The 16,352-nt window shown below is 54.9% G+C and overlaps 1 protein-coding gene across 3 annotated transcripts in view; it reads right to left on the minus strand.

Moving 5' to 3' along the window:
* Positions 1-16,352, minus strand: part of TESMIN (testis expressed metallothionein like protein) — a 30,489-nt gene that overhangs the window by 502 nt on the left and 13,635 nt on the right. For 2 of the 3 annotated variants that reach the window (XM_036260050.1, XM_036260051.1), the window contains exons 6-8: positions 4,869-4,971; positions 3,368-3,505; positions 331-491 (exon numbers count right to left, since the gene is read on the minus strand). In XM_036260050.1, the coding sequence (XP_036115943.1) occupies positions 331-491; positions 3,368-3,505; positions 4,869-4,971 (402 nt within the window). The remainder of the gene's footprint in view (positions 1-330; positions 492-3,367; positions 3,506-4,868; positions 4,972-16,352) is intronic. The other variant, XM_036260052.1, reaches the window with a different exon arrangement.

The following is a 16,352-nucleotide window of genomic DNA, read 5'->3' on the forward strand; positions in this document are numbered from 1 at the left end:
ATCTCAGCGACCACAAGTCCCAGCAGCAAGCAGCCTGGGCCCGAGCTCCGTGCAAGGCGTGCACGGCCATCGCGTGCTGGCCTCCCCACACAGGGCACGGGAGCTGGAGAACCCGATGACTCTGAGGACCCCTTGCCTGTCACTCCTGGGGCGCTCAAACGCTCCGTGGAGCCCCGAACAAGGCTGCGAGACAGCTGTGTGTGACCCGCAGGACCAGCCCATCCCCCGAGTTTATGTCGTGCTCACAGGGGAACTTTCAGGATGTGCATGAGTGAACTCCCTCCAATCAGCCCCGCGCGCCCGAGCGGGAGGGTTAGTGAGGGGGCCCACCTGTCTCTCCTGAACTTCGGTAGTCCTGACGGAGGGCAGCTGCCTTCGAAGCCTCCGATTTCCAAGTAGTTGGGCCTGGCCATTAGCGTTTTTCGTTCTGGGCTTTCTTCATAATTTTTGCAATCAATGCATTTGCAGATAGAAGAACACATAATTTTGGCCTGGTAACATAAAATGCTTCAATAAAATTAGGTTGCTTTACAATTCATCAAAAAGAACCTATTTGGACCTTAAATAACTTTATATTTGTGTGAGCGTATAATCTGCAATTTCATGCCAAAATAAAAGCAGGAGTGAAGAGGAGCCGATGGCCCTCATGTGAGGAGATTGTTTTGTTGTTTTTTTATCCTCACCCGAGGACATTTTTTGTTCAGATAGAGTGGGAGGGAGAGAGAGGAAGAGAAAGAGAAAAACATCGCCGTGAAAGGGACACATCGAGTGGCTGCCACCCGCATGACCGACCAGGGCCGGGGACAAACTGCAATCGAGGTACATGCCCTTAGCAGAAACCGAACTCGGGTCTCTCAGGACTGCAGGCCGACGCTCTAACCTCTGAGCCAAACCAGCCAGGGCCACGTGAGGAGATTGAAGTGCAGGTTTCAGGTGTCTCACTGTTGGGGGGACACAGTGGTGCGCTGACAAGGGACGTGGGAAGGGGGCTTTCAAAGTCTGGTGAGTGTGGGTGGGAGTCCCTGGGGGTGCCCTCCTCTGACCTGGTTTCAGATGGAGCTGTGTCAGCCGGTTACGGTTTTGGCTCGGGCTTACCCTGCCCGCGGCTCAGTGTGCCGCGTGCCCCGCTTGGCAGAGGGTGGGCGTCGGTAAAGCTGCACCCACCAGGCCGGCCTGCGCTGGGCATTCTGGGGCAGGCCCTCCTGCTTCCTGGAGGGTGGGCTTCACTTCTTGTTACGTGGCAGAGTGACACCCAGGGGGAAGGGTGGGGGTCCCAGCTGTGCTTGGCAAGCCTGGGTCGGAGCCCTTGCTCATGCCAGCCCTGGGGTGGTCTCAAGCTGGCCCTGGGGAACACGGGGTTTCCAGCTTCCTGTGCTCCAGCCCCTGGGATTTCCCGCCTTTCTGGCTCAGCCGTGCACCTTGAGGGGTGCCTGTGCGTCTTGTTCTGCTCCTCTAGGTGCTCTGAGCAGGCTTCTTTGGGGTTTCTAGTTACCCCCACTCCAGGGACTACAGGTCACCTACCCATCCGGTGGCGCAGTGACGAGCAGAGAGGGACACCACGGCGCCGGGTGGGGGGCACTTACTCTCAGGATCCAAGCTGAGGGACAGCTGGGTCTGCTTGTCAGACCTTTCAGCGTCTATCTCCAGAATCATGAGGATTTCTTACACCTGACCTTCTACGACAAGCCTTTATCTTTTTTTTTCATCCTCACCAGAGGAAATTTTTGCATTTATCTTCAGATAGAGTGGGAGGGAGAGAGGGGAAAGAGAGAGAGAGAAACATTGATGTGAAAGAGACACATCGACTGGCTGCCACCCACACAACCCCAACCAGGGCCGGGGGTGAACTGCAACCGAGGTACGTGCCCTGAGCGGGAACCGAACCCGGGCCTCTCTGGTCTGCGGGCCAACGCTCTAACCGCTGAGCCAAACTGGCCAGGGCCTAGGACAACCTTTCAAAATGAGAATCTGAACCACCAGACCGGCCTGTGCCAGGCAGCTCGGTTGGTGGAGCAGCGTCTCAGGCACCGGAAGTTGCTGGTTTGATGCCCATCAGGGCACACACCTGGGTTGCGGGCTCCATGCCCGGTTGGGGGCGTGCAGGAGACGGCCAATCGATGTCTCTCTCTCTCTCCCTCTGTCTTCCTCTCTCTCTCTCTAAAAAATAAAAAAAACATATTAAAAAGAAATGAGCCCTGGGCGGTTTGGCTCAGCGGTTAGAGCGTCAGCCTGTGGTCCGGAGAGACCCGGGTTCGGTTCCCGCTAAGGGCACGTACCTCGGTTGCAGTTTGTCCCCGGCTCTGGTCAGTCGTGCGGGTGGCAGCCACTCGATGTGTCCCTTTCACATCAATGTTTCTCTCTCTCTCTCTCTCTGTTCCTCTCTCTCCCTCCCACTCTATCTAAACAAAAAATGGAAAAATGTCCTCGGGTGAGGATAAAAAAAAAAAAAAAAGGCCCTGGCCAGTTTGGCTCAGCGGTTAGAGCGTCGGCCTGTGGTCCGGAGAGGCCTGTGGTCCGGAGAGACCCGGGTTCGGTTCCCGCTAAGGGCATGTACCTCGGTTGCAGTTTGTCCCCGGCCCTGGTTGGTCATGCGGGTGGCAGCCACTCGATGTGTCCCTTTCACGTCGATGTTTCTCACTCTCTCTCTCTTCCTCTCTCTCCCTCCCATTCTATCTGTACAAAAAATGGAAAAATATCCTCGGGTGAGGATAAAAACAAACAAAAAAAGAAAGAAAGAAAGAAATGAAACTCGCAGGTGCCCTCAAAGGCCTCCAGCAAACCAGGGGGCCTTGTAAGGCAGGGCTCCTGCCGCCGGGTCTGAGGCTCCCTCTCTGCCTCCCCCTCTGCTCCCTCACCACGAAGAGAAGGGAGGGAAACGGGAGGAAGAAGCTGAAGGAGAGCACAAGGCCCCCTCCTGCCGTTGAATCAGTGACAAAAGAAAGCGTTTGTCCAGGAGCCGGTCTGCACCCCGGAATGCACTGCCAGTGCTGGCCCCCGAGGGCTGGGCCGGGAGGGGCTGCCCGCCCACTCCAGGCACCCGCAAGTGGCTGCCCGGGGACATGTCCCCTGTGCTCTGCCCGGGGAGGAAGAGGCTGGGCCCACCTCTGGGGCCACCACACTGCTGGCCACGGAGCATGGCTCCCAGCGTTGGAGCTGTAGGGTGGGCCCTCTGGGGACACGGTGGGCTCGGGGAATGGGCCATGCTCCCAAAGGAAGCCTGGGTTATCTTCCTTGACTCGTAAAGCGTGTAATTCTATTTAAGAGATGAACACAGGTCAGTGAGCCCCCTTCAGAGACCCTGGAAGGAAGAGCACGGCCAGCCGGGCCCCGCCGTCAGCTGTGCTGACCGGCGGCAGGTGTGACCGACCTCATAGCACTCGCAGTAGTTCTTCAGGCAGCCCGACCTCCTGCAGTGACACCCTTTGCTGCGTCGCGGCTTCACGTCCCCCACGCTCCCCGTCCCGAGTTTTGGGTGGAGAGCTTCTGGATTTCTGTCAAGACAAGCCTAGGACAGAAAACGCAGAACGCCCATCACGCTCTAGTTTGTTTTATTTATTTACTGTTTGGTTAAACATAACCCAATCCTCATCCAGAAGTGTTTGATTTTCATTGATTTTTTTTTAGAGAGAGTGGAAGGGGTGGGCAGGAGAGAGAAACATCGCTGTGTCCCCATCGATTGGCTCCCTCGTGACTCCTGCTCACTGACGCCCCACAATGGGGACCCCTATTCTGCCTTTGCTTTAGTTTTGTCTGAACTCTCTTCTGTCTGGCTCTGCCATCAGCGCAGTCCCTTGTGCTGCTGCACATAGCTCTGGCTCTTCCCTTTTCACTGATGTCTAATATTCTACTGTATGCTTCCCCTGAATAGACGTATGAATTCCCCCCTGGACGGACACTCAGGCTGTCCCCAGTTTGGGGTATTACGAACAAAGCTATTGTGAACATTTTCATTCACAGGCATGGGCACTGGCTGTATTTGTGGGAATAAAACTGGTGGGTCATAGTCCATACAAAGGGTTAGCTCTAGTAGCTGGTGCCAGACAATTTCCCAGCTCGGTGGCACCCATCACCACTCCCCCGGCGACGCCCGGGATCCCACCGCTCTGCAAATGGAGTGTTTACACTTCGAACTGCAGACGGTGCCCTAAAGAAAACGCTGCCGTCCTGCAGTCAGACGCACCGCCGTCTTCTCCCGTCCTGTGCGTCTGGCTGATCAGATATTTATCTGAAATTCAAGAGGGGAACTAAATTACTGTAGAAACAAATAAACAGATCAACCGTGGCACAGGATGACAGGCTCCCGTTCGTGGGTGATGGCTCCCCTGGTAAAATAGAGGGTGCCAACACGTGTGTGGAGCAGGCTGCCCCAGCCTCACTGTCCTCCCTGCTCCGGTGGCCTTTGTGCCTACAGAAAGGGACGGTGCTGAGCTCCTACACTTAGCCTTTAGCCAGCGGCCTGCGGGGCCGGGGGCCCTTGAAGAAAGCTCAGATTCTCCCGTCACCCTGAAGCACGGATCACCTGCGCGATGGCTGGGCGGCCCCGCCCCGCTGACCTGCACAGTGGCCTGCCCACTTCTCTGCTGTCACACTGCTCCAGCCGGGCCTCTCTGCCAGGCATGACCCAGTTCCTCAATCCAGACCAACACGGGCATTTGCATGTTCCTATAACAGGACCTTCGGAGACTGCTTGGAGTCCCATGCTGGGGAGGTGGCCCCATCCACGGGGACGGTCACAGTCGGCGTACTTCTTCAACACCTCAGCCTTCCCCAGTATTCTAACGCGGAATCTCTGCAGATGGTTTTCACAAACATCTCAAATCCTTCTTAACACTTTTAAAACACATGTGTCTAATGGAAAAGTTACTCACCTTAATGGCCTTAAAGCGTTCCAGTCCGTGCCGTAAACTGTTGCAGCAGGTGTTACAGTTGCAGTTGTTGCAGAAATCCCCACTGGCAAAGCAGTCACAGTGCCTGTGAATACAGCCACGTGGCGTCACAGTCAGCACGGAGTGAGTGTGACGCCGAGCAGGCCAGCAGGTGCGTCCACACAGCTCCTACCGAGAGACAGGACGCTGTCCTGCGTGACTCACCCGGGAAGGAGACACTACCTCACACCGTTTGTTTGCAAAGCAAAGCAGTTTCCCTGAAGTGTCCGCTGACGCCCACTGTCCCCTGCCCCCAAGCCCGCTGCCCTTGTCCCAGAACACAGCAGGGTGGGGTGGAAACGTCACAGAATAAAGAGCCATCTTCCCATCAACTGTCCCGGCCCTGGTGGGGAGTGCAGACTGATGGGACCTGGCGGTGGCACCGGGTCTCAGCTCTGTCTTTCTGTTTCTCCCCGTCCGTGTGCAGGGAGAGGCGAGTGGGACACCCCTGTGACCCGGCTGTGTCACTCGGCTACAGCGCAGGTGCTTCTTGAACTCGGCTTGCCCCATGCTCTGCTCTGCTGGTGGCATCTGCCCACAGTCCCCCAGCAGAGCAGCGGGACCTTGCGCGATGGGTCTTCCTGGAGAGTCATCAGTGTTCTGCAGTAACTACGCCGCGTGCTGAGTGACAGGCGCCGGCAGGCTGTGCTTCACATTTTTTTCAGAGTGAGCAGGGACACGGCACTTTCCTCAGCTCGTGAAGACTCAGTGTTGGGGCCAGGACTCCTGCTGCCCACGGACAGCCCACCCCGACGGAGGCCTCTGCCATGGGAGAAGACCCGGGGGCTCCAGGGGAAGCGCCTGCACCCCAGGGCTGGACGTGGGCTCTGCCGCCGGCTCCCCTGTTCGCTGTCAGCTGTGCCATGCAGCTCTTGCACCCCGCCTCCCAGGCGGCCGGAGCCCTGGGGTCCCGTGGGGCGCTTCCTACGGGTAGGTGGGCTGCACAAATGCAGGGACGGCCTCTGGGTCTGGCAGTAAGGTAAACCAGATGTCTGTAGAAACCTTCCTGTGACAGGATTCCCAAGCATGATTTTTAAAATATTATTTTTATATATATATATGTATGTACACACACACACACACGCATATATGTTGTTGTTAATCCTCATCTGAGGATATTTTTCCATTGATTTAAATTTATTTATTTATTTATTCATTCCTCACCCGAGGATATTTTTCCACTTATCATCAGATAGAGCGGGAGGAGAGAGACAGAGAGAAACATCGACGTGAGAGACACATCGACTGGCTGCCTCCCGCACGACTGACCAGGGCCAGGGACGAACTGCAACTGAGGCACGTGCCCTTGACTGGAATCGAACCTGCGACTCTCTGGTCCGCGGGCCGATGCTCTAACCTCTGAGCCAAACCGGCCAGGGCTCCATTGATTTTCAGAGAGAGTGGGAGGGAGGGAGCGGGGAGAGAAAGGAACATTGATGGAGACACAGCGACTGGTCACCTCGGGCTCGAACGGGCTGCTCACGCAGGAGACGGACGGAGCCTGGGCTCCAAGAGGTGGGAGCTGGACCAGAGAGCCCCATAAGCTGGATCCTTGAAGGGCGACCTCCCCACAGACCTACTGCACAGGAGGAGTGGGCCCGGCCCTCTGGGGCCGCAGTCCGCAGCCAGGGAGGCGGGAGCTTCCTGTGCGGAGCGTGGGAGGCGAGAGGACGGCGCCCGGTGTGGGGGGCCGAGGAGAGGGCCCCAGCCACACTGCGGGCGACGTAACTCTGCCCTCCGTCTATACGTGAAAGACTTAAATCTGTGCCCCACACCTGCTGTCTTCCCACACTCCGGACCCCAAACTCGGTGCTGCTTTTCCCCTTTCTCCACCCTCCTGTGTTGGGGTCCCCTCTGTCCCACTCCTCGAAACCCACAGCCTCCTCACTGGAGCGGGGACCGTCACCGCCTCTTCGCTCCCAGCACTGTGACACTTTTATGCCCTAGAACCAGCTCCCCAACTTTCTACCGGGCACTCTTTCCCCACGTGACATGTCCGAACCTTCACTCAGTCTCTCCTTCACCCCGCCGCGTAGGCGTGCCCCGCCCCCCCCCCCCCCCGCATTCCTCTGCTGTCACCCACCCGGGAACACAACCCCGCACGCGGCTGGTGGTCACTGTCTCCCACAGCCAAGGGCTTACGAGTCCGCTGATTCTGCTCAGAAATGTTTTTTTATTTTTTTTAAATTTTCAGTTGATTATATTTTTAAAAAATGTTACAGATGTTTCTCCTTTTTCCCCCATTGACACCCTCCTCCCCCTCCCTCCCTGCCCTGTCCCCAGCTTTGTTGTCCATGTCCACTGTTCATGCACACATGCATATAAGTTCTGTGGTTTATCTCTCCCCACCACCCCCTCTTCTGGGGATTGTCAGTCTGTACCCCACTTCCACGTCTCTGGGACTACCCCATTCCTCAGACTGTTATGTTCATTATATTCCACAGATAAGTGAGATCATGTGATATTTGTCTTTCTGTTTGGCTTGTTTCACTTAGCATAATACTCTCCAGGTCCCTCCATGTCGTCTCAAAGGATAAGAGATCTTTCTTTCTTACAGCTGCATAGTACTCCATTGTGTATATGTACCACAGCTTTTTTTATCCATTCGTCTACTGAAGGACATTTGGGCTGTTTCCAGATCTTAGCTATTGTAAATAGCGCTGCTGTGAACATGGGGGTACATATATTCAGAAATGGCTTTTTAAATTTTTTATTTGCGATCCAAAAAAATAATAATAATAATTTTTGTTGTGGAAATTGAAAAATATATAAATAAGCAAAAAACAACAACAATAGAACAGTCCCTCAGAATCCCACTCCTCAGAGATGATCATTTGATGAATACACTGCACACTTTTTCTATAAAACCATATACACTGAAATAAATATATACTGTTTGATTAGATATTACATGTAAACAAAATCAAGGTCATATTCCATACACTGTCTCAGTGTGGATTTATTACTTATCAATATAATTAATATAACAGCTTGCTTTTATTACTTATCAATATAATATTATGAGTGGTTCCCATGTATATAGATTTGCACACCATTTTGATGACTACATAGGACCTCACCCTATAGTGACACCACAATTTATTTAATAACCCCCCACACTGAACATTCACATGGTTTTCTACACAAACAGCACTGCACCAGCAGCTCTGACCTCCTTTCCTGTTCTTCAACCCAGGACCTCCCTCTCCTGCCACAGGGCCTTTGCACCTGTTTTCTCAGCTGTCTTAGACCACTCTTAGCCACTCACTTTCAATCCACTCCCACCCAATTGATTTTTCCTCATCCAAACAGCCCTCCTCAGGGAAGCCTCCGCTAGCTGTCCCTGGGCCAACTCCTCCCTCCCACCCCCACACCCAGGACTGCTCCTCGGGATGAAAAATGGTGTGGCCTCTGTGGAAAACACTCAGGCACCTCCTGGAAAAGTTAAACAGAACTATCACGTGACCCCACAGTTCCACGTACAGGTACATGACCGAAAGGACGGAAGCAGGGGCTCGCACCCATGCTCATAACTGCACTATTCACGACGGCCGAGGGTAGAAACCACCGCGTCCATCCACAGTGGCCGGACACACGAAACGTGCTCCGAGCGCCCAGCGAGCGAAGCACCAACACGCCGCAGCGTGGACGCACACACACTCCAGGCGAAGGCCGCACGAGTCCACGACCTGAGGTTTCTGGAGGAGCGAGGCACACAGGGAGGGGGTCGTGGAGGGGTCATCGGCAGACCTCGGTTCTGTGTGGGAAGAGGACATTCTGAAGCAGAATGTGGGGTTGGCCGCACAGCACGAAAGGGATTAACGCCACTGAATTGCACACTTAACATGCATGGTTAAGATGGCCCTGGCTGGCTGGTCAGTTGGTTGGCGCGTCATCCCCTATATAGAAAGTCACAGGTTCAGTCCTGGGCAGGGCACACACCCACATTTTGGGTTCGATCCCTGGTCTGTGTGCTTATGGGAGGCAGACAATTGATGTTTCTCTCTCACATCAATGTTCCTCTCTCCCTCTCCCTCTTCCTTCCTTTCTCTCTAAAATCAATAAAGAAAAATATTTTTTTAAAAAGAGAAATCACACAAAATATAGTAAGTATTTAGCAGATTTAAACAACAGAATTAATAAACTTGAGCTCACGGGTAAGCAGCTGCTTCTGACAAGCAGAGAATGCACTGTTTGCTCACATGAACACGTGCCATTACAACAATGTCTAATCCTCAGAAGCAGATGATCATTAAGTTAATATACATAGCCGCAATTCATTGCGGGGCTGAGATCAAAGAAGACCGCGTACTTGGTAAGGTTTTAAGCCCCCAAAACAAAAGCCACTTCAACCATTTCCTTCAAGAACCAGTCCATTCAAAGGGAGAATGAAAAGGATGGGTCAGCAGAGGCCTCCGACGTGTCCTCCGGGCGTTTCAAAGGCTCCGCTGCTGTGTGGGCTTCAAAGGACACAGAGTCACTGTGAAGATGCTCCCAGCATCCCCTCCGTCACCTGACAAGGACAGTGCTTTCCCCCCAAAATAGGCATCTGGGAAAAAGACTAGCTTTTTATTTATTAATAATTCAACACATTTGGGTGTGATGCCCACCAGCTGCCAGCCCTTCTCTGGGGTCTGGGCGCAGCACCCGGTGAGGTCAGGCCTCCGCCTGCTCCTCAGAAACCTTCCCAGCGGCTGCGAGGCTGGCGGCGGGCGCCGTGGGGAGCGTGCCCCTGCCGGCCTCACGGGGAAGCTCACAGGGGAGTGCCGGAGGGGCCACAGCCCGCAGGACTCGGGCTCCAGCCCTGCTGTGAGCAGGCTCTGGCCTTCTGGGTGCTGGGGAAGATGCCAGAGCACCACAGAGTCAGCAGCCAGGCAGAGCCAGGTCGGCGGATGGGGTCTCCTGGTCTGGAACAGACCCCTCCTGAAGGCCAGCAGGTGCCAAGAACCTGCTGCCCACAGCTGGAGGTCCCAGGTGCTAGGGAGTCCGGAAGGGATTGGCCAACCACTGAGGCCCTGCCCCTTGCCCTCTGATCCCCCCCAAAAGCTGGACTCAGTGCGCCTTTCTCCATTGTCATTTCCATGGAAACCCCAGGCGCTAGGAAGTCATGAAAGAATTGACCAGTCATTGAGGCTCCGCCCCTTGCATGCACCTTTCTCCATTGACGTTTCCATGGAGACATCACAAGCTCCTGACTGAGTAACTTCAGTGGGTGCTGGAGCCCCCAAGGAGTAAGAAATGGAGTCCTCCCAATTTCTACTCTCTTCTCGGTTCATTTGGCACACAACTGGCTCTAGATGGGCAATTTGCTTTCTAAGTTTCATCTATTATTCTGCCATCCCTCGCCCAGTGGCCGTCGCCCAGTGGCTGTCGCCCAGTGGCCGTCATCCAGTGGGTTTTCCTGTTCACTTTAATGATGCCCCGCCTGGCCAGTCATTGACCGAGACCACCCACTGCTCCTGCACCTGCCGGGGGCCCTGGTCACAGGCTCTCCCAGCGGGACCGTGCACCTGTAGCATCTGGCTTTTACATCCAGCCGAGAGGGCCGCGTCCTCTCCCCCATGCTACGGGCTTCCCTCTGGAGATGCGCCCGTGGTGAACTGGAAGGACCCCCCACAGGAGCCCATGTGGTCTGCTCCTCCCTTCAGGGCGTGTGGACCCTCGAGAACGGTCTCTGTCTCTCCTCCAGGGCACAGGTTTTCTCTCCCACACTCACCACCTGAGCAGGATAGAATGACCAGAACAGCCCTGCGGCGATGAGATCTGCCGTCGGCGTCCAGGCCCCTGAAGACCCAGGGAGTCCTCACTGCCAGCAAGCGCAGTCTGGGCCCCTGGACACAGGACTGAGCACTCAGGAGACAACTCATGTGGGCCCGTCCAGCTGTGGCCCATGTGGGCCTCCTCTGAAGGCCAGCTGGTCACAAGCTCACAAAGCCTGCAGGGGACGTCCTGCCTCCTCTGAGGCCAGATTCCGAACCAGCAGTGCTCTCTGACCAAGCCCCTGCTGCTCCCTGCTGCCAAGAGACCCACGGGGGAGCGGGAGCGCCGGGCGGGGACCATCCGCCCAGCTGTCAGGTTCACTAACTGTAAAGAGACGGGCACTGAAAAGCCATCAGGGAGCAGCCCTCCGCTGGCCCCTGCGGGCAGGAAGCCCTTCCAGCAAAGTAATCTCCCCGGTGCTGCGCCACCCCCTGCTCCCTGGGGCGGCCCCACGGGAGGAGCACCGCCTGGGTGCTCCCGTGTGCAGACCGGGCTCCGGGCCCACCCACTCGGGTTTCTCCTCAGGCACCTCAAGGGCGACGAAAGCGACTGGAGGATGGGCGTTCCCAGGCCCCTTGCTCCGGCCCGCGGCTCCCACCCACCCCGGCCCAGGCCGCCGGGGAGCTGCCCCAGCGCAGGCCCCGGGAAGAGGGGCCAAGGCGAGTGGGCAGCGGGGTCTCCCCTACCCTCAACAACACACTTTTTAAAGTTAATATATTTTTTGAAGTTAATATAAAATATAAAATACTTTATAACATTAAGTCATAAAGTCTACATTAATTTCAAAGAATTGGTATTATATAGATCAGATTATCTGACGGCAGTATAAATATAATTTTAAATTAGCAATAAAAATATATGCCCTGGCCGGTTTGGCTCAGAGGTTAGAGCGCCAGCCCATGGACCAGAGAGTTGTGGGTTCAATTCTGGTCAAGGGCACGTACCTTGGTTGCAGTCCATCCCTGGTCCTGATGTGGTCGTGTGGGAGGCAACCAGCCGATGTGTCTCTCTCACATCGATGTTTCTCTCTCTCTCTCTCTCTCTCCTTACCTACCACGCTCTCTGAAAATAAATGGAAAAATATCCTTGGGTGAGGATTAAAAAAAAAAGTGTGTGTGTGTGTGTGTATATATATATTTAAATATACACATATCTGCACACATACATACACATCTGGATACTTTTGAACGCACACACGGCGCCTCGCGAGGTGGAGACACAGGACCCCAGCGCGGGCGGCAGTGAGTCCCTGGAGTGACCGTGCGGGGCGGGAAGAAGAACGTGCGGGAATTTATAGCTTCACTTTACTTCCTAAAACACTGGAAAAGATAGAAAACAAATAAGCATTTAGCACACACACACACACACACACACACACGAGCACAGTGACAAAGGTGTGAGGGTGGTGCAGGTGAGCACTAAAGCGCTTCTGGAGTAGGAACAAACGTTAAGCGAGAAAATCAATAAAACCAAAAGCTGATGCTCTAGGAAAAAAACAACAGACAAAATAGACAAACCTCTCATGATCAAGAAACAGGTACAAATAGCAAGATTTAAGTTAGAAAATTAGATGATATCAAAGGCTGCAACCACAGACAGAGAGATCGTTTTAAAGGTGATATAAAGCTGCACATGGATTTGAAAATGTAAAGAAACCGGCAATTTCCAAGAAAAATATAAAATATCAAAATGGACTCAGAAGAAATACAATACTTCAACAACTACTGAGGAAGTGATGAGTACTCCGTCCCCGCCCGTGTCCAGGGGCTCCCCAGGCCAGTTCTGTGGGAGCCACGGCACACCCCGAACCCCACCTGTGCTCGGGAGGGGAGGGTGGGTGCAGACACTGCTGAGTTCTACGAGGCGGAATAACATCAACACCCAAACCAAAGGAAAGATGAGCGAGGAACGCGCAGACTACCTCACGTGTGAACAGAGATGTAAAAATTCTAAGCAAAATACTAGAAAACAAAGTTCTGTGCGCAGAAGACGAGATCAGGACATGGCAGTCAAGTTGGGTCCAGTCCCTGCATACCGGGCAGATTAATGTTAAAAATGTTGTTGTAATAGATCACGGGATAAGGCTTAAAGAGGAAAACAATCCGAACATCTCAATAATGCAGAAAAAAGCATTTGACAACATTCACCACTCACGTGTAATAAGAATAAAAAGGAAAACCTGAAGCTGAAGGAAACTTCCTGACCTGACAGGCACCCCCACCAGCCTGTCCACAGAGCCAGCAGTACGTGGCCACATGGTGGGCACCCCACCGGCCTGTCCACAGAGCCAGCAGTACGTGGTCACGTGGTGGGCACCCCACCGGCCTGTCCACAGAGCCAGCAGTACGTGGCCATGTGGTGGGCACCCCACCAGCCCGGTCCAGAGCCAGCAGTACGTGGCCACGTGGTGGGCACCCCACCGGCCCGGTCCACAGAGCTAGCAGTATGTGGCCACGTGGTGGGCACCCCACTGGCCTGTCCACAGAGCCAGCAGTACGTGGCCACGTGGTGGGCACCCCACCGGCCCGGTCCACAGAGCTAGCAGTATGTGGCCATGTGGTGGGCACCCCACCGGCCCGGTCCACAGAGCCAGCAGTACGTGGCCACGTGGTGGGCACCCCACCGGCCTGGTCCACAGAGCCAGCAGTATGTGGCCACGTGGTGGGCACCCCACTGGCCCGGTCCACAGAGCCAGCAGCACGTGGCCATGTGGTGGGCACCAGGAGACTGCCTTCCCCAGCCTGCTGCTTTGGAAGGCGGTGCCTCCCCTCCCCTCCCTTCCCTTTCCCTCCCCTCCCCTGCCCCCGAGGCTGGAGTGGATGAGACAGTGGAGCTGGGCGGACTGTAGTGAGGACGCAAGGCTGTGACAGAGCAAGCTGAGGACCGACTCGGGTGAGCGGCTACACAAGCCCTGAGCTGTCGTTTCGAGTCCTTGCTGCAGCCTCTCTGCATACACCCAAGTACAGAGTGTCTCTCAGAAACCTACGCGGAGCCCAGCCGGTGTGGCTCAGTGGTTGAGTGTCGACCCTGCACCAAGAGGTCGCCAGTTCAATTCCTGGTCAGGGCACATGCCCAGGCTGTGGGCCTGATCCCCAGCGGGGAGTGCAAGAGGCGGCCAATGGATGTTCTCTCTCATCGATGTTTCCATCTCTCTCTCCCTCTCCCTTCCTCTCTCTCTAAAATCAATAAAGAAAAAAAAAAAAAAGAAAAAGCTATTTAAACAAACAAAACAAAAACCTACAGCAGGTGTCTGATTTTGGGCAGGGCAAGGAAAGGTTGGACGTATATCTATGAAAATCAGGAGCAAGCCTACACCACCGCCACCTGCACTGGGGTCGTGGCTCAGCCGACCAGGCGAGGAAGGGACCACAGTCCTTGCTGGCAGACGAGATGACTGGGAATAGCGGGAGGAGAGGCACAGAGGGGACACCACAGCCAGGAAGCGGGAGCCGGGCCGGAGCAGTGGGGCCCCAGACCCAGGCCCCGTGCACCAAGCAGGAAACGCTCTGCCGGGCGTGTTTCCCAGTAAGTGGAGCTCGACAGCTAACTGCACACGTGGGAAATGGCACGCGACCCCCCTAACGCCATTCTCAAGTCAATTCCAGGAGTGTTAAGGCCTCGATGGTACAAAGCCACCCTTCAGAACTTTTAGAAGTAACTCTAACAGCACACCTTCCGACCTTGGGACACGGCCAGTCTGCCTGAGGGAGGCCCAGAGAGGCGCTGGCGATGAAGACGGGTAACTTGGACCGCCTTACACTGGAAACCTGTGTTCATCAAGGCGTGTGTGTCGAGAGCCAGTAGACCTCGGACCTGTGCTGGCCCCTGGGGACACGGCCGTGAGCACAGCGGGACAGATGGCACGGCCCTGACACACCCCTGCCCCCCCACTCACGTGGACTGGCCCTTCTGCGACAAGGTGCCCCCCCAGGCCCAGTCCGCCCGCGGCACTGACGGCAGCTGGAGAGTCGCACGGCATGGTCCTCGCTGGCTGCGGCTGCTGCCTTGGCGGGATCGGTCCACACAGGGCTCCAAGTCTTCAGTGGCAGAAAACCAGGCTGCCCGGGGTTGGTGTGACTGTGAGTGGTGGCCTCCCAGAGCACGCCTCTGTCCTGGTGCACGCGGTCTGTGCCGTGGGCAGGTACTTGCACTGTCCCTGTCTTCAGTCTGTGCTCACTGTTGCCAGGAGACCACATCTGGAGCTGCGAACAGAGTGAGCATCACCGCATTGACGGCTGTCCCCAAGGCAGGGCCGTCGCGGGGCAGGCAGGCTGGCAATGCCCCGCAGGTGTGGGTGGCCCTGCTGTCACTGGTAAGAAGGTGGAAAGACCCGCAGTGACATGCATTCTAAATTCATTCTTTGTTCGTTGGCATCCTGACAAATCCCTGCCGTGAAACACTTTAAAATCCCAGATTCAATATTAAAAGCCTTTGTAGATACATAGTTGAGCTGGTCAAAAATGAAGGAAACCCCTCACAGGTCAAAAAGTCAAAGAGAACAAAACTCCGGGGGCGGCAAAGGCAAAAGCTGCGGCTTGCAGCTGTCCTGGGCGTCTGCCTGGGCCGTGGTGCCAGGGGACCGCCACAGGCACACGGCAGCCGCTCCCCACGCGGCAATGCACGGACCCCAGCCTGGGCACGTCGAGGAGGGGGAGCAGCGCTAAGGCCTGAGCACGGAGCGGGGACAGTGGAGGGTCTGAATCCGGCAAAAGACAGAACCTGGAAAAAAGGGCTGAGGACTAACGGCAGGGACGGTGGCCATCTGGGCATTGGCTTGGGAGGAGGGGCCCCTCGGGCTGAGGCCCGAATTCCCGCCGTGTCGCCTAAAAGCCAACCTTTGCCCGCACTTCTCAGTCGTGCACATTGGCAGGGCCCCAGGCCCCAGAGGGAAGCAAATACACCCTCTCTCTGGAGGAACGGACCCTCGAGGCAAACTCAGAGATGTCCCCACACACATGTCCATCGATCCCAATTCACAATTTAAAACACAGTCACAAAACACACGAGGTGACGAGCCATGCGCGTGAAAACTCAAAAGAAGCCAACAGCAGAATTGGACAAGCAAAGACTTCAAGTGTTAGAATGACCGGCTACAAAAACAAATTATGGATTTGATATTCTAGAATACAGAAAAGGAGTCAAAGTCCGAGTGAAGAGCGAGAGATTGCAAAGTGACTGCCAGGTGTGACCTGCTCACAGAACCAGGGCGAATGAACAAGCCGGTGCCACAAAGACAAAGCCCCTTGGAAACCAGTACTGGCGGCCGCCCGAGCTCTGATTGAAATCAGGTTTAGATTTGATTAGAGTGAAAAAAGAATGTGGATAATATAGCTGCTCCCAACGAATCCCACCACTGTCTCAGCAGAGCCTGAATCGAGGGGAATGGAGGAGGCTCAAACACCAGGCTTGGGTATACAAGTAAAACTGTCCGGGAGCACCATGCTCATGACGGGAAGCCACGCCTGCTTCTAGAGCGACTTCAGCTCTGAAGTTACTGTCTGAAGGTCCAAAGTTTAACCCTTATGTTGCAGCCTTTAACAAACAAGGTCCAATGATAAAAGTGGCTTTTACAACTGGTGCTTTAATAAGCAAATTAAGAAGCAAATCATTGTTTAAAATGCATGAAACGGTTCATAAGAAAGGCAAATCCGCCCTGCCGGTGTGACT

Source organism: Molossus molossus, unplaced genomic scaffold (genome assembly GCF_014108415.1).
Source record: "Molossus molossus isolate mMolMol1 unplaced genomic scaffold, mMolMol1.p scaffold_m16_p_13, whole genome shotgun sequence".
NCBI classification, from domain to species: Eukaryota; Metazoa; Chordata; class Mammalia; order Chiroptera; family Molossidae; genus Molossus; species Molossus molossus.